Here is a 19,557-nt window from a genome sequence, read left to right as displayed (position 1 = left end):
GTGAAGTGCTAGTTCAGATGCAGCCCTTCTTAGTCAAATCCTAAATCTACATCCAATCTTCTAATTTTTTGAGATTAATGAATAATACAAAGGACTGCCTGGAACTGGAGATTCCAATATGAGGTCAAGACAAAGTTTCACATACTAATGGAGTGCAACACTTGGGGTAATATAAAAAATTTAGCATGCTGATCCAAGGGCATAGTCAAATGTCTTTGATGGAAACAATAAATAGTTGAAAAACATGAATCAAATTTGTAGCTTGCGTAATTCTAAGGTCAAACCATCAAAAGAATAAGCTTTAATAACAATTGATGATTTATAGCACTATTTGTATTTGATTGAAGATACCTTAACATTTGAAATTACTTTAAGAAGTCCGTAGTGTTGATCACCACTCATAAGGATGACACAATGTAGTGAGGCCTTAAATTTGGTGTGATTGCAAAGTTAAGCTTCATGGTAGTGACTATAGGGATTAGATTCTTCTGGCTACAATTATCCTCTATACAATATAGAATTCAGTCTTGTACCCACTTCTCATAATGGAAATGATGTTTCTTCGCTTTAATATCAAATATTGAAGGTTCTCTTTGACTTGTAAGAGAAGTATGCGTCTTCTATTTGATATCAAGGACAACTTCATCCTTATCAATATCAACAATTGCAGGTTCAGTCTACGCTTATGTTAATAGAACTACTCTAATAGATTGTTCAAGATTTTAAATTATAAATATTTCATGGAACTATAAAAGTCACATCTCTTGCTTTGTTTGGCTTGCAAAATAGTGTCTAGTTGCTATTTCCACACTTCCAAATCAAACGATTCATTCTGTTGATGCTTATTTTTGTACTTAAGTTACTTCTTAAAATAGGTCTCCACCTGGCATTAATAGATTATTTAAGACTTCCAAGGTTCTGCTTATCTTCTTTAGAATTAACTTTAATATAATATTTCCTATCAACTTTAGCATGAAATGGGGCTCCTTCTCTTCAATATCAAATATTGAAGGTTCTACTCGAGCTGTATGAACAGTACACATTTCTTACTTGACATAAAAGACAATTTAACCCTTGTCAATAATTGCAGATAGAATCTATACATATGTTAAAGGAGCTAGTCTAATTCACCATTCACCATTTTAAATGTTTTATGGAATTATGAAAGTCACGTCCCATGCTTTTTTTGACTTCAGACTTATTGTCCACATGCTCCTTCTATGGTGCCAAACCAAATAAGTGATTGTGTTAACACTGATTGTTGGCCTAAGGCTGCTTGCTACATTAGGTTTGGTATAAAAAATATATTGTGTTGCTTTCTAAGGTTTGGCTCATCTTCTTTAGCATGAACTGTGATAATGAGCTCCTCTTCTTTTGCAATATGTTAGCAGGTTGACTACCAGATTGTTAGTGGTGAGGAATTTTGCTCTATCACAATAGAAGCATTATTATGAACCTACAATAATACTTACCAGCATGGAGCTTTCATATCAGCATTGTGCGTTCAATAAAATGGACTCTCGCATGCATAACTCTTCGTTCAACAGGAAATTCACAAAAATTAACATCTAAAATTTAAATTGACAAACAAGTAGGCCATGCTCAGCAGACAGTACAAATTGATATGACATGTATTAGAGCTCACAAAATATCTACATCCTCAATGTGGGTGTAACCTTCGGAAATAAGCCTTATTTATGCTGATTGGGAGATTGATTTTGTCTGGAACTGTTATGTATATAGTAACTTTGGTTTCTTGAACCTCAACCAGGTTACATCTTCAAAATGTGGATCAACCATCAGCACTTTCCCTTTCAATACTCACTCACACATGCCTGAGTTTTTAGGGTAACATAGTGAGGCATGTGACCATAGACAGAATCACAAAACAAGCATGTAGAGAACTTTCATTTCTTTTCATGACAATTGAGCCCTTGTCTAGCAATATTCTATTTCAACCTCGCCTTAAACCATAGATAGGCCTAACAAACATGCAAATCGCACTTGATGATATCTTACCTTGCAACTTGTGCCTTGCCTTTCAATCCAATTCAAGTTTATCCAACAATTGGCCACTCCCATCTAGCATATACTCACATATTGTGAATGTTAGTGTATGGACTATGGAAGGTTTATCGTACATCCAAAGAGAGGTGATCCATATTCTTAAATCCCAACTTAGAAATACTGATCCCTTTAATGATCAGAGGAATGGATATTGGGATAGAGATGTAGAGATTGTGGAACCAAAGACTAACATATGACAAATGAACGGTCACCAATTTTTGGATAAGCGCAATATTACACTTACCAAATTTGACATAAATGATGGAGATCAACAAATATGGAGCAGCATTTTGTGGTTCCAACATCAGAATCAGATTAGTAATTTGCTATCCAAGTTCCCTTATAGCATGAAATCTGTACATGCCAAGTAAATTCTGCCAAAACAAAGTTGCAGATTCAATTCATGTTTGCTAGATAAGATTGTACCTGCTGAAAGAAGCATTGTATGCACAAGAAATCCTACCATGTGTGGATAATGCTCCAATCTAGGCATTGCAGGTCAAGTATCAAAACAGTAACCCCCATCCACAGTCACACATAGAGAGAACTGAAATGTAGGATATAAAGTCTGGCTCTACAACTTCCTGTTGCATTTGTTTGGACATTTGATGGCCACCTTTTCAAGGTCATGTTTAGAAAAACCCAGTAAGCATTGTATTCCATGACATGAAGGGTGAAGCAATTTCTTCCACATTTGGAGTAAATTAAGCGAGAATGTTTCCCACAGAGAGATATGACAGGAATCCAGATTTTAATGGACTGCTTTGACCAATCCTAATATAGTCAAATTGACATATGCACTAACTGTAGTTACAAAGGTGAACTCATTGAATTTCACCTGCTAAGAAGTAAATGCAAACATTAAAATCTAGATAGAAAGTGAAATAAAATATAGCATTTCAATGCATCTGAACTGCACAGTATACAATATCATCCAGTAATAATTTTTCTTTACAACTATGAAGACAACAAAGATAGCTATTCATCCATCCGTATCAATCGATAATGACAGAACTGTGAATATGCCATACTAATTCCCAATGTATTGTCTCCTCCTATCGCACTACTTCTGAACATGTGCTTTGTAGTGTCTCCTCCTATCACACTACTCTGAACATGTGCTTAGAACATAACAGCATAAGGTCCACCAGGGGATGTGATGTTTGTCTTCATAATATTTTGGTCCACACGTGCCAAGTGCAAAGTATATGCATGCTTAGATGTAGTGTAAGATTGGGAAATAGCTACCCAAAATTTGAAATTGTCTGTACTATGTACATTAAACCATTTCATTTTCTATCACATACATCAAGAGAATTAGTAAGGGAATAATTAAGGGCTACCAAAGAGGAGTTGAAACATTAATTCCATTTGGATGCATTCAAAGATCATGCATGAGCCAGTAATCTATTCTAAATCAAGAAATAAATGCAATATAATAAACCAACAGAAAGAATAGTATCTCGTCATTAGGTTCATCCTATGAAAGAAGGATGATAGCTGGGCCGTGGTGAGGGAAGATACCTGTGTGTTCCCAGTGCATTAGTAGCTGCATCCTTTCAATTCGATATATTTCTAGGGTTGGTCCACTGCCCTACTATCTATAGGGGTACACAAATTGATAGGTAGGTCCCGAGGTATCAAGAAAAAATACATTATAATAAACCAACAGAAAGAATAGTATATTCTCATCAGCTTCGTCCTATGAAATAGGTACATGAATCCTGGACCTTATTGGATGTTCATTGAAAGATTATACAGACACAAAATGTAAATATTTTATAAGGTCTTAATTTACAACAGTGTTTCGCAGAGGCTTCTCAAAAGTGCAGTTTAGCCTCAAGTTCCTAAAAGCAAATCCAAGAGTATCTCAAATTGAAAATCTCAAAAAAAAATTTGGGGGGGGAATGATTCAATTAGACATTTTAAACAAATTTATATCTGATCACAAATGTTAGCATTTTATGAAAAACATTGACCAATAAAAGGGACAGATAGATCATATAAAGTAAAACATATCAAGGCCATGACAAAATCATTGCAATCCATACAAAACAAACAGGAAAAAAAAAAGGGGTTATTATTTAATATTCACGTATATCAGAAATTTGATAAACAATTTATTTCAAACTCGATCAAATATAGATTTAATTCCTATCAATATCTTTGTTGCTAGAATGGTTGGTTTCAAATAAGGTGTCAATTCTCCAGATGATGTTATAGAAGTTGATATGTGTAATGTCCCCATTTTTGCGCCTTCCTAAGCATCAGTTATTTTCAGAGGTTAGACTATTATCAGTGGTCACCGTAGGCTAACGTGGTGATAAAGGGGTCCTTAGAGGGTAATTCAGGGTTATTTAGCTGACACTTTGGTGTCTTTTCCAGTGTTCTCCAACTCAGTTAATCAATTGGTTCATGGATTTTCCTTCTAGGGATCATTCAGAGCTATTTGATAAACACTTTCTATTTTTAGTAAGTCAATTGGATGTTGGGGGTCCATACTTGCTATATATAGTAAGTCATCAGGGATGATCAAGGGTACTATGGTTATACCTGGGAAATTGGCAGAATCAATTGTTGATTTAATATTTGGCAATTAATTAAGTTTAATAATTAAATTTAATTAGTTAAAGTTTAATAAAGCATTGACTTTAATTAATTAATCAAATTAAGTGACTTTGTATCTTATGGGGATATAAGGGGTCTTTATTGCATTAATTATATTAATGATATAAAGTCAATTATTAAGCCTTTATGAGATGCCAACTTACATTTAATGAGATCAAGCAAATGAAATAAAATGTATTAAATGTTTTTACTTCCATATGGATCGTGGGTTTTGGAGAGAGATATATAAAGGCTCATTGGAGTTTATTTATTCATTCATGTTTTGGAAATCAATGAAGGTTTTGGAGAGCATGGGTTTTTTGCTGAAGTTTCAAGCTTGTTGAGGACGAAATCCCTCAATGAGAACAGTGTCTGCAAGTGTGGAAGATCACCCAAGGTCACTCTTTGATAATCTCATTCAGCGATTATAATTGTGCATCATTGGATTTAATTTTACAGAGTTGATTGAAGGCAGATTGGGGAAGATTTTGTTGCAGATTGGAAGTGAGAATTGCTTCACAGGCTAGCTGTACCAGTCGAGGTTACTAGAGATCCACGTTGGTGTTGGAAATAAGCCACACCCGGACCGACGATGGACTGGTCCAAGAGGGGCCAGTAGCTCAGTGGTAGAGCACTCCAACCATAGATGACACACTCGCAGAGTACTCGGCGAGTTTCAAAAACTCGTCGAGTTTTTGAGCTCTGCGAGTTTTTATGACTTTAACTCGCAGCAAAAACTCTCGCCAAGTAATCACCGAGTTTTTTGCAAAAACTCGGCGAGTTTCTTTAAAAAACTTGGCCAGACTAAAAAAAGAGGCCCAAACATGTCAAAAAATTATTATTTTTTGTTTTTTCAGGTCAATTTCATTCTCTTCATCAGAATATACACATGAAATATAACATTTAAGTATAAGTGGCATTTCAATATGTCTTTTTCCTTTCTTATACTTTATAACACCCGACGCCTTTATAAAATAATAAAAGTATTTTTGGCCTCGCGAGGCGCTGCCCCTCAACCCCGCGCTGTATCGCGACAGGGAGCATGCAAGGGGCGCTGCCCCCAAACCCCTGTCGAAAAATATAGGGGGAAACTGCGCTGATGGAAGTAGGGAAAATTTAACCTCCGAGTCTAATTAGGCTCCATATAACAACATAATTAGCATTGAAGAAATCTTGGTATTCTACATTTTAGAGTTGAAAGTTTGAAACTATCAGTATGAATGATGAAATTTCAAATATTGCACGTTTGTAGATCTCCACCAAGATCTAGACCCATCTCTCTACCCCTCTTTTTCTCACCCTCAGAACTAGAAAGATCTCCACTGGGAAGAGGAAGAGGAATAGTAAATAGTTTTAGCTAGAGCTGGGAAGAGGAAGTTGTAATTGTAATTTTTAATGATATATTTACTTTTGGTTTTACAAAAACTATTAACTATTTTGCTTCCAGCCATCAACATTCCTCATGAGGATGCGATTTTGTAGACAATGCGCATTTAAATATATCTAGAATCAGCTTGTTTCTTTTGTGTTATCATTTATTGACTCATTGGATGCATCTTCTCATTAAATTTTGCAAAAAAAATGCATTTTTTACTAAGTTTAAGCGTGTTTTTAAGTTGCTGAGTTTTTCGCTGAGTTTTTCCCGAGTTTTCCCCGATTTTTTTTCCCAGGGGCTTGGCGAGTCGAGCCAAGTCATGAGTAGTTCAACTATGACTCCAACAACGTATGGAAGGTCCTAGGTTCGAGTCCTAGCTGGTCCATGTCTCAACATGGTATCAAAGCCAGGTCCAGGCTAGGAGCCCCAAGCATACGAGAGGTGTGGCTTAAGGGGGGGTGTTGGTGTTGGAAATAAGCCACACCCGGACCGACGATGGATTGGTGCAAGAGGGTCCAGTAGCTCAGTGGTAGAGCACTCCAACAGCGTATGGAAGGTCCTAGGTTCAAGTCCTAGCTGGTCCATGTCTCAACAACCTACGTGGGATTTGTTTTTCTGATCTGATCATTTTCAGATCAGAATTCTCCAATATTCAGGCAGTAGCAGGCAGAATTATTACCAGCCATCCTGTTGAGACATGGACCAGCTAGGACTCAAACCTAGGACCTTCCATACGCTGCTGGAGTTCTCTACTACTGAGCTACTGACCCCTCTTGGACCAGTCCATCGTCAGTCCAGGTGTGGCTTATTTCCAACACCAACACCCCCCCTTAAGCCACACCTCTCGTGTGCTTGGGGCTCCTAGCCTGGACCTGGCTCTGATACCATGTTGAGACATGGACCAGCTAGGACTCGAACCTAGGACATTCCATACGCTGCTGGAGTGCTCTACTACTGAGCTACTGGCCCCTCTTGGACCAGTCCATTGTCGGTCCGGGTGTGGCTTATTTTCAACACCAACACATCCCATATTTATTCATGTCTTCACCATCCAACTAGGCGATGGAGTTTGAGTCTGCTGTGAGACCCTAGGCATGGGATTTTGGGGTTGTGTATGCACTTTCAGATTTGGAATTTACTTGTATGCTTCTGATGAAGATTATTAATCAAATTATACAGTTATTATTTGCTAACCTTTCATACCTGGCTAAGGCGTTGGACCTAGTATGCACAGTTTATTTTAGAATTAATGAAATGGAGTTGAGGATTTATGAAATTAATCGTTTTTAATGATAGAAGTTGTTTAATTTTCTATTTCCCTGCATTTATCATCCAATATTCACAAAAACATTAAAAAAATCAGAAAAGCAAAAAAATCAGAAATTAAATATCCAAAACAAGGTGGGATATTTCAATGTCACTCCTACTTGCATTTTAAAAGAGAGGTACCCTGAGCAGCTGCTAACTTGTCGTGCTAAGACTTTTGTAGTTTTGTTGAGTTACAATATTGCATGCTTCAACAATAAAAAGAAAAACAGTCTTGCACATGGTGACAAACTGCTACAACTAACTTATCTTTATTCATCTGAACTAAACTGAAGTAGGAAGCTTTCAATCTGAGCTTGCAAAGGAGTCCACTATGGTTATGATTAGCTGTCACTTAAAAAACGTATAAAGTAAATAAGTTCCGTTTTCTTTTGATTTTCATTAAACCCATCTATGACTATCTCCAATAATAAAGAATAACACAAGCTCATTATGTTCACAAGTACCATAGGTTCATTAAGAGTAGCACAAGTTCAAAGTTACATACCATAGATATTTACAAAATTTCTTCCACTGAATCAATAATCTTAATTTTCTTAATTAGCTAATTAAAATCATCATGGCAAGCAACTTTGAACCATTGTTCACATTTGTAATTGTAAAAATGTTACAACAATGAAAGAAATTACACATGGATCAATCTGTCACCTGGATATCCATCGCTTCCTCAGTAACATCATGGTCCTCTCCCCGCAACTTTTGTAGAGAAGTATAGAGTTGATCTTTCAATCCAGCTTTTGCCTAAAATTAATCCAAAAACAACACTAAGATAGTTAGAAGAGTTAAAAATGCTAAGAGATATGATTTAGAATCTGGATTTATGAAACATCCATGAAAAATACATTTTTGTACCAGCCATCGAGGAGTTTCTGGAATAAAGAATAACCCAATCACCATTAATACCCCCGGTATAGCACCTGGTACAGAATAGATTAAAAAATGTAATTATTCATAACCCTCAGAAAAACAATCAAGAAGATTTTGTATGAGAAGAACAGAAGGAAAATAACCTCTCTTATAAAAGCAATGTTGTATAGCTGTTCAGATTAAGCACTCAAGATTAGAATTGAACATGATGTTTAAATATATTCTTAGAGGTATCCACTTTCTTTTCATAATCTGATAGATTCTAGCACTCAAGATTAGAATTGAACGTGATGTTTAAATATATTCTTAGAAGTATCCACTTTCTTTTCCTAATCTGATAGATTCTTTTGTTTGTAAATGATGTTTACTGGATATTTCACTAAGGTGGTTGTAATAACCCTTTTAGGAGATCCCTACATTATGCACAATACCATAAACCGTTTCTGGCTTAATGACTTAAATATGGAACTGGAGGGACATCAGCAATATGTAATGACCTTGCTTAGGAGTTTCTGAGTGGGTATGTCTTGTACAGCAGATTGTCTTCTTTCAGAAAGCTGTTCCCATCCAGGAAATACTCCATCATATAAAACAAGGAAATACTTAGCATCTGTAAAACATATCTAGTGATAACTCCAAGCATCTGAATTTGTTCGCCATATTAACACATTAAGGAGCTCATCTCATTGTTCAATTTTAGGCAACACAACATTGTCATTCTCATACACGCATTTCAATTCTGTTGCACAGGTTGTCTCAAACTTTGTGGTATGAAAAGCAATATAATGTTGAATGCCATGCAGAAAAATATCAACAAATCTCGAAACACGCAACAAGACTTTTTGACTCATATTGCTCTAATTTAATTATGAAAACCATTACTGCAACAAAAATCTTAGAGCACATTATTTCTGATTTTACCAATCTTTGTGCATTTAGTTGCAAATAAGTTATAGTTATTTAATTACCTAAAAATAGTCTATGGTTCAACAAAGACTTGTTCCCCGTGAAAATCTTGACATTTCTGAGATAGGAACATCCTGAAGACTCCAGGAAAGGAACAAAATATATCCCTGCTGTCCCCACACCACCACCTGAAAGTGAGTGGGCAGGGACAGCATCTCCAAGACTTCCCTATAAATCAAGGGCCATTTCCCCCTACAAAATTCATTTGGACGATGGCTGGGAATCCCCACATCAACAAGCCACAGAATAAAAATTTTGAAACACTTTTAATATAAATTAAATCCTTTTTTTGGATGATTTTTCTTCCACAATAGAGCAGATATTTTTATCTCTATTATATGTTACTTGGTTTATTGCCTCTTGCAATGTATTATCACTTCCTTGACACATAAAACTTCTGTCATGAACAACTACTTAAATGTCCCTTATACTATTATGTCGGCTTCATCAATAATTGACATACATTCATCACTATGTGCACTTTAACAGCTACGCAGAGAGATATGAGAAATTTCCAACAACTACAATAGTACAGTTCAAACAACTATAAACACAAATAGTGGCAAACAACTATAAACACAAAAAGCAGCAATAGGATAATGATTCAATACTTCAAACGGGTGTGACTTTGATGATATCTTTTCAATATAATATATTAAAAGTTAATTAAAATATGTTCAGATCCCTTAAGTACCTTTTAAGAAGCCTACACATGATGTCAATGGATGATGTTAAGTATTATATTATATTTCAGTCAGTCTATTATATTATATTTTGATTGCAATTTCTTATACATTTTTTATGACTAATTTTTAAGTACTATATTTTATTTGCACCACTACCCTCGCACCTTTCCCGCACCATTCCCAAATTTTGGTCCATAGTCCCCTGTCCCCCAATTCTAAAACTCCATGGAACATAGAAAAATACTATAAGGTTGAATAAATGTTTTTAATATTGATGGTGTTGCATCTAGAGTCTCAAATGAGATTAAAAAAAAATTAAGTACTCTAATCAAGTAGGTATCTGTTCCATTATAGATCCATTGGATTCAACCGCCCAAACAAAAGTAGGCCTGATGTTACACAAGTAGATGGCCTCTACCTAGGAACTTTTTGAAATTACTTAATGTATAACGAAAGTCTGTGGTGAACACAAGTTGCATTTTTTACAATCTCTTAAATTTTTTTGAATCTAGTTTCTCATATTAAAATTCATTATGCTCATACATGCAAAGATTTGTCCTATAAAGCATACTTGCCCTACCATAGATCTAATGGAACACAAAATCCCAAACAATGTAAATTTAAATAATAAAATTTAAAAATTGACTCAAAGAAACCCTTGAAATAAATTTGCTTCCTTGTAATACTATATTCATCTTGCTTTGCCGTGTCAAAGCCAAACAACTCCTTGGGTATGTTATGACTCCAATTCATCATGTGCAACACATGTATACCTGTTATCCCCATCTTGGCCAAGCAAGTAAGAGTCTAGCCACAACCTCTTCATCAAAGTCAAATAGTCTAGAATAAAACAACAAAAGGATTGTCAGGAGTTGACTGCATAAATTAGGTGAAGGGGCATGTCGTTTCCTTCCTGTTTAATCAAATTCCAAGTTACCATGCACATGGTGGCTCCTAATAAGTTTTGGTTTCCTAATTCTTATCCATGGGTTCAACGAATCAAAGAAACTTCACCCAAGGTTCACGTACAGCCACCATCTCCTTAATTAATTCCCAAAAGTAGTCTTTAAACAAGTTGGGTAGATTGAATCCCATTGAGTCTCAAGTTATATGGTGAACGAATCCACCATTCAAAACAAAGATTGCTTTTAATGCGAGCATTTGGTGGTGAACCAATTGAAGAGAAATTAAACCTACTTGAAAACTAGCTACAGTAGGCTACATAAACTCCTTGTTCTCCATTTACCATCTGATGAAGCTATCGATTTACCCACACTTTCGAATAAATTCATGTATGGATTTTTAATACTCAGCAACTTCCTTTACATACAACAACCATCTCCTTAACTAATTCCCAAAAGTAATTTGTAAACAAGTTGGGTAGGTTACATCCCACCAAGTGTTATGTTGTATAGTGAATGAATTCACCTCTTAAAAATAATGATTATTTTTATGCAAACATTTGATAGTGAACTGATTGAAGAGAATTTAAACTTGTTTAAAAACTAGCCATAGTAGGCTGCATCAACTCCTTGTTCTCTTTTTACCATCTCGTGAAGCTAAGAATTTGCACATGATTTCAAATAAATTTCGTTATGGATTTTTCACAAGGAAACCTGGGGACACATCTGGTACCCTTGTTCAAAACATCCGTCGCCTTAAAAACTATTCCACAGCATCCTGTTGTGACGTTTTCACACATCGCACCATTGCAAATGGGGACCCTTGCTTTTTTGCTTTTTAGGGTTTGTTTTTTGGTCTTTTAGGGTTTTGTTAGTTAGCCTTTGCATTTTGAGTGCTGTCGGGGAGATCAATAGGATAGCAAGTCCGGCTTGAGTGATGTCCTGATCCAGAAATTTGGCTAAGTCTGAATGTCCTGATCCTGAAAATTTGGCTAATTCTGAATGTCCTGATCCTGAAAATTTGGTTAAGTCTAGAATGTCCTGATCCTGAAATTTGTCTAAGTCTGGAAACTGAAAAACCTCAAAAAACTAGATTTTGCAATATAACTCCTGGAGGTCTGAAACCACTCTCAAACATCCTGAAAGTATATATGGAATATAACTTAAAGTATAAGTCACTTATACTTAAATGTTATATTCCATAAAAATTATCCTGATAGAGAGTTCAAAAAGTCAAATTTCGCTCCTGTCCTTCACTGAGGATCCAGAGCGAATTTCGCTCCTGTCCCTCTCCCAGGGACCAAGGCAAAGCGCTCCTGTCCCTCACCAAGGGTCCAGGGCGAAAAGGCTTATTTGAGTCATTCCTGACCTTGTTTGGTCAAATTGAAACATCAAAGACACAATGAAGGATGAAATGAGCATGATAGAGCATCCAGACTTGACAATGAAATGATAAAGTTTTTTGCCTAGAAGGTCAAATTCGCTCCTGTCCCTCACTGAAGGACCAGAGCGCTTTTCTTTATATGCACAATTTTAGACCTTTTTTGGACATTAACTTTTATTCATAGCATGAAGTAAGGTGAAATCTTCCCTAGCAAAGGAATTTCGAGATGAAAAGTGAAAAGATTTGGCCTAGAGGGCAAAATTCGCTCCTGTCCCTCACTGAAGAACCGGAGCTTGATTTTCAAATTTGCACTGTTCTTGCAGGATTAGGACAATTTTATGATTGGAAGAGATCAAGGAGGGCATGTTTTGTCCATTGAATATAATTTAAGCAGTCTACAAAGGAGTAAATCAACCCAAATGACAAAAAGTGCTCCCGTCCCTCACTGAAGGACCGTGCCACTTTTTCAAGTTTCTCCTATTTGTTTGATATTTTATGGCAAAACTTGACTTGGATGGAAGGACGAAGGATGTTTTATGCCTTGGACGCAATTGAGAGATTTAAAGAACAAAAGGGTACGCCAAGATGTCAAAAGTGCTCCCGTCCCTCACTGAAGGACCGTCCCACTTTTCCAAAAGTGCTCCCATCCCTCACTGAAGGACCGTCCCTCTTTTCTAAAAATACAAATTTCTTGCAAAGGTAAGGCAAGTTGCGTGATTGAAATGAATGAAAGAGGGCAAGATTCATCCATTGAAGATAATTTGGAAGACTAGCAAAGGACAAATTGGTTTAAAAATGAAAAAGTGCTCCCGTCCCTCACTGAAGGACCGGAGCTTGAATTCCGAATTTGCATTATCCTCACAAGATTTAAGTAATTTCACGATTTGAAGAGGTCAAAAGAAGTATGTTTTATTCGTTGAATATAACTTGAGTGGCCTACAAAGGAAAAAATCAACCCAGGTTGCAATAAGCGCTCCTGTCCCTCTCCAAGGGACTAGAGCGAAGTTATCAAAATTCATTATTTTTTGCCTTATTTTAGCAAATTGCACTAGATGCCAAGTTCACCAAAAAACTTCGAAATATTTTTAAAAAATCTTTTAATTAAATTGGCATTTAATGAAAAGCGCATAGCATTTAATAATTAATTTTGAGCCTTGGAAAATCATTTTTTTTTAATTAATTGAGGCATTTCGAAATTAATTATTATTAAATTAAAATTTAAAAAGAAGAGCGCTTGAGGTATCATTTTTTATTGCTTAATTAAGTCAGCCTTCTCCTTTTATTAATCTTTGTTTATTTTTTCCACCAAGTCGGCCTATGGAGAGATGTAGAAGGTGAGCGCTCTATATATTGGAGGTGTTGTTTCACAATTCAAATCATTCAATCATCCTTTCAAGTGCGAAATTGGAGAGCAATTTGAGGAGCGAAATCCAGAGGAGTGGAGCGAAATCCAGAGGAGTGGAGCAAATTTCTACTAAGTGTGGAGAAGCTAGTGGAGGGCGAAATTCATCTTGAAGGCTATTGGAGAGGCGTATTTCTTGCTAGTTTGGAGGATAATTTCCAGATTTTTGAAGACATTTGAAGGCGAATTTCCAGATTTTTGAAGAGGAAGGTGGAGTTCTTTTCCAAGCTAAAGGAGGTGCATTTTATCCAAGGGAGAGCTTTGATCTACACTTTGCCTAGCAAAATTCATCTATTTTTTTTACATCATTTCTTAGAGTTTAAAACTCAAGAGGAGGTATGGCAAAATCATCTTGACACCCTTATTCAAGGTTTGATTTTTTAGACATTTTTTGGAAAAATCTAAGTATTACATGGTTAATTAGGAAATGATAACTCAAGATTTATCATGAAATTTCCTAATTAAAATCTTGAATCTTCCTTTTAAAGTTTAATTTTTAGATTTCAAGATATATTACTAATTTTGAAATGCTGTGTAGGTATCAAGATGGCGACTCCAAGCTCGAAAGATCTACAAGTCAGAAGACTCTCCTCAAGGAAAATCAAGCCAGATCAAGGACGATCAAGCAAGGACAAGGACGACCTTCTTCGATCCAGTCTAGCATCGACAAGGACGGCTTTTTTTGGACTAACGTCATCAAGGGCGACTTTTCCAATCCAGTATTCCAAGGCAAGGTACATCAATCATCCTGCACATCAAGGACACAAGAAGTTAGAACAAGGGTTCATTGAAGAAGCAGATAGTACCAGATGAATTAATTAAAACTAGCTTTCAACAACATCAAGTTGAGTATCTACCAAGTTGCAAGTGTCAGACGAGGTGGCATCCTAGTCATCACTTCTCCAATCAGTGTGGTCCACCTCAGCATTTCCAGATTCAATGTACCTAACTCATGGAAGGTGGCACAAACTCCGATGTACCTACCCTAGCTATCCATTGGTGGAATTTTTTAGAGAGGACATGTGTCCAAGCAATACAATTTTATCATTGGTCGAGCATTAAATGTTATGTAATGGTTGTAACAAACCCTAATTAGGGTTTTCATTGTTGAATCTTGGCTATTGATCTCGAATTGATCTAAGCCATCGAATTGTATTGAGGGCACTATATAAGCCCTGGCATTTCATTTTGTAAAAAGAGAGTTAGGAAATAGTTAGGAATAGTTGGAAGCAGTTAGAAGATAGAGAGAGAATAGCAATTAGAGTAGAGTAGAGAGAGAAGGCAAAGATTGTTGCCAAGATGTTGTTGTAAAAGACTTGTAACTTCATTGAAGAAATGGTGAAATTTATGGGTCGATTCAACAATTTGCATGGTCTTTATACTTCTCATGTTTGATTTCATGTTATTAGATGAGTGGAAGAAATGTGCTTGATTGATGGTGGAATTCGTACATCCATACTACTAGCAGTTTGTTGATTGCAGACTTGCCTTGCGTAGTCAACTGGAATCATTCAGCTTAAGCTTAACTTCAATTGTCGCTTCTTCATTGATATGCATCAACCTGATGGTGTCTATGCCTGCAGTGATGATTTGAATATCATAAAGCTTTCCTTCGAAGATCGCACTAACCTTGTGGAGATGGTCCTGGGATGTCAAAACAAGACTTAGTTAGAATTTCATCAAAGATCATTCATTGCTCTTACATTCTTAGTGTTAGAATTAGATCCTTTCCTCGCCCTCATCCTTTTTTCTTTTTTTTTCAAGTCAAAGCTAGTAAAATCTTGTGTTCCAGCAAATATTCAAAGCAGATCAGACATTCAATCATCAAATGTAAGTCCCCTTGTGATTCCAGCAAATCACATCATACCACAGAGAGCTTATCCACACATAGAGACCCTACATCGAAGAACCTTGGAGTCATCCTGATTGATCCTTTTTTCGCGACATCTTCAGCAATCAGAGGCTTTATTCAAGAGAGGATAAGGTACCCTTGGGTATTTTATTCTGTGTTAGGCAGTGTACAAAATGCACGTCAACACATCCCCAACCCTTGCTAATGTCAGGAAACATTGAGGATGGCCATCCAAAAAAAGTCAGAAAAACATTAAAAAATTTAGATAGGATCAATGCAAAATTTTAAAAAATTGCTTTCTACTGTGGGCCTCCACACCACACTCAACTCTAAATAAATAAAACATTCCCCATACTTTATTGCCAAAGACATTTGAAAAGAAAAAGTTTTCCAGTGGCAAATTTAGTGAGAAACAAAAAATTTTAAATGGCAGAGTTCGTTTGAAGAGAAGGGCAGCTGAGTGACAAAGTGCAGTAGCAGGGTGCATCCTTAAAGAGAAGAACAGCAGAGGTAAGTGTGCCTATTATTTATTTTCTGTTTCAAAGGCTTTTTTTTCTCATTTTCAGTTTCCACTTGCACTTCATTTTTTTCACAAAATAACATGATGAGCAGCAGCAGTGAGAACAAACATGAACAAGCATGTAACAAAACAGAGTTTCAGCAGGGTGTGGAAGTTGTGTGGTTAGGACATCCTCATAACCCATTTAATTACCCTTCTGCCATCTTGAAACATCATGAAAAGGGTCCATTCAAACCCTCTAAACCTCTTCTACAATTTGTAACAGCATTAAACAAAGATTTTAAAGGAGCTACACCAAGGTAATTAATTAACTTTTGGGCACTACAAAATAGGGGGTCAAAATTTGTCTTGATATAACCATAGCTGAGAATAAGGGATATATAAATTGTCTATGTCGGGCGAAACAAGATATAAAATTATGCCAACATAGTCTACAAAATCTGCTATGCCATACATGGTTGCTAGTGATGTGTCTACATGAGGAAAGAGGAAAAATAATGTTAGTAAGAGGGTGGGGGCAACTATAGAGACGTTCAATATGCAATCACACGAAGTGGTAGTCTTCCATTGCCAGTTTTTCTCTAACCATGCCATCCCATTTCTTGTGGCACATTCTCCCTATTTCAAACAAATGTTCAAAGAAGCAACTTCTATTGGACCCTTGTTTAACCCCCTCTAGAGAACATAAACTACATATTAGCCTCTTTAATCTAAAAAAAAAAATCTAACGTGAATTTGTCATGAAAAAGATGGAGTGAACTCAATCAAGGATGGTTGCTCTATTATCATGAAAGGGTGGACCAATATTAGACATCAGCCACTCATCAACATGAGCTATTATTTTCTTAGAACTATTGATTGCTTAGAGAAGCTCAAGGATGCAAACTTCCAAATTCAAATTTTGAGAGAGACAATTGAGCAGGTTGGGGCCTCAAATGCTGTATAGGTAGTCACTAATTAAACAAATTTGGAAATTAGCTAACACAACGATTGAAGGTGCTTGCAAGCACATCTTTTGGATCATGTGTTCATATGTTGAGAAAGAGAGTGAATACATTGAGTCAAAAGAGTGGTCGTAGAAGCAAGAAATATACAAAGTTCATTGTAACCACCATACTTGACTTGCTTTCTTTAGGATTTTTTAAGAAAGGAATTCCTCAGACTTATGGAGACAAAATATGCCAATTACTTCATTTTGTTAGAGATGATACTTGAGGTGTAGGATCCTCTACAATTGATGATGGTTAATTTAAAGCGGTTTGATTTTAACTCTACTAAGGCATAAACTGTGAAACAAAATATCCTTGATGACAACTACTAGTCCATTGTGAGTTAAGAGAATTTTGATTTTATTACTAAATTACTAATTTATTAATGTTTGTAACTTGATAATCTTATTCATTTTTGTATTAGCAATCACAATTTGTCATGAATCCTATAATCTTATTTTGTTTTCAATTTTTTGTTTACAGATATGTGTGCTCCTTTATCTCACCTATTCTAGATATCACTAAATATGTTAATATGGACTCTCCTAATCTTAGAGATACTTACATGACATTTGACAACTTGATTAGGTAGATGAAGCAAGCAATTCATAGCAAGGATCCTACTTGGGATTATACAACAGGCTTAATAAGCCCATAGTGATGTGGTGGTGGAGCACTATGAACACCCTACTCATATGGCAACCAATATTCTAAATCCCAAATGATATGATCAAGGGCTAGGAGAGATTCACTTTCTAATCTTGAAGAGGTGAAAGAAGGCTTAATGAAGGCCCTTCAAAACATAGTTGAAAAACTCGGACTCGCCACGGACTCGGCAAACCAAAAATTTGGACTCGGACTCAGACTCGTGAAAGACTCGGCAAGGACTCGGCAAAAAAAAAACTATAGTTTTACAAAAAAACATACAAGAAATTAATGCATTTAGAGAACATAAGAGCCATAATTGAAACATTACACATGTCACATACTCATAATTTCAAACTTTCAACTCTAAAATGTATAATACCAAGATTTCTTCAATGCTAATTATGCTTTTATATGGAGCCTAATCAGCCTCAGAGGTTAAATTTTCCCTACTTCCATCGGCGCAATTTCCCCCTATATTTTTCGACGGGGGTTTGGGGGCAACACCCCCAAGTTGGGGTCAAGGGGCATCGCCGAAGGATCCTAAAATTTGACTAAGTCTGGAAAATTGAAGAATCCTCCAAAAACTAGATTTTGCATTATAACTCCTGGAGGTCTGAAACCACTTTCAAACATCCTGACAGTATATATGGAATATAACTTAAAGTATAAGTGACATTCTTATACTTAAATGTTATATTCCATATATGAATCCTGACAGAGAGACCAAATTTTTTCACATGTTAAACTCAATTTTAAAGCTTGCATGACTTTTTTTCTGGGTCGCGCGAGTCCATGCAAAAGACTCGCGCTTTTCTAGGTCGCGCGAGTCCATTTGAAAGACTCGCAAGTCCATGCAAAAGACTCGCGCGAGTCCTTGCAAAAGACTCGCGAGTCCATGCAAAAGACTCGTGAGTCTTTCAGATGGACTCACTAGGACTCGCCTCGCGAGTCCTTAGCGAGTCGACTCGTGGCTTCCATGGACTCGTGAGTCCGTGGTGAGTCCATGGCGAGTCCACGAGTTTTAAAACTATGCTTCAAAAGATGAACAACATTGAGGAGACAACTTTACTTTGAACACGGTGAATTGGCTTTGTTAATGTTTGTAGTCCAGCATTTAGCAAACCAAAGGCAAGGATAGACAAAGCTACATTAAGTCAATCCACTTTATTGAATGGTGAACATTGCACATCAAGAAGGCACCAAAGTTGAGGATGCTTATCATTCGCCTCCTTTCACATGTTGTCAATTCCACTACTAAAAAGAGAAATCGGTCCACAAACAACTTCACCCATTCTATCAAGAGGAATAGGCTTACATCTTGACAAGTGGAGAAGGTGGTGATCATGCATAGTACCTCATGACTTCAAGATTGACAAACTCCAACTTTATGGTGAGGTGTGAATCCTAAAACACCATGCAGATTAATGAGGAGACAAAAGAGGGATATGTGAATGTTGTATTGGACGAGACAACCCTTGATGTTAGGAGTGAATCAAATTTAAACTTGGATTTTGATGCAATGTTAGCAAATGTTAATTAGGGTCAATAGTAGGTTTTCTATGGTTTTGTCATTTTGTAATTGAAACTTGTAGCCTTTGGCCTTTTTTTGTAATTTTTATATAATTTATATGCACATTGACAATGAACTTGATAGAATATAGTTAATTTGTGTGTCAACTTTCATGTGAAATCTCAATTCAACTCTAATATTATGTGATAAGGTTATTTAACGTATATGATGAATTGTAATGCCCTTCCCATTCACAATAATGAGATGTGGGATCAATGTTTCCATTTCACCATTTTCTTGGTGAATTTAGTTCTCATGGTTGTTCTAGCTCTAATTGTTGTGTTTAGACCGCCTGCATGTTTCAAGATGTGATTCCTCGACATGTCCATTGTTGATGTTATGTGATGCTTACATGTTTGGTGTATCATATTTCTTCAGATCATGGTTAATTGCATT

General features: G+C 36.3%; 1 protein-coding gene across 2 annotated transcripts in view; it reads right to left on the bottom strand.

The window, feature by feature from the left end:
- Nucleotides 1-19,557, bottom strand: part of LOC131043443 (sugar transporter ERD6-like 4) — a 213,693-nt gene that overhangs the window by 132,385 nt on the left and 61,751 nt on the right. For both annotated transcript variants that reach the window (XM_057976640.2, XM_057976641.2), the window contains exons 9-10: nucleotides 8,228-8,292; nucleotides 8,024-8,116 (exon numbers count right to left, since the gene is read on the bottom strand). In XM_057976640.2, the coding sequence (XP_057832623.1) occupies nucleotides 8,024-8,116; nucleotides 8,228-8,292 (158 nt within the window). The remainder of the gene's footprint in view (nucleotides 1-8,023; nucleotides 8,117-8,227; nucleotides 8,293-19,557) is intronic.

The sequence above is a fragment of the Cryptomeria japonica genome, chromosome 5 (assembly GCF_030272615.1).
Source record: "Cryptomeria japonica chromosome 5, Sugi_1.0, whole genome shotgun sequence".
Lineage (NCBI taxonomy): Eukaryota > Viridiplantae > Streptophyta > Pinopsida > Cupressales > Cupressaceae > Cryptomeria > Cryptomeria japonica.
This window is presented reverse-complemented; position numbering and strand designations above follow the sequence as displayed.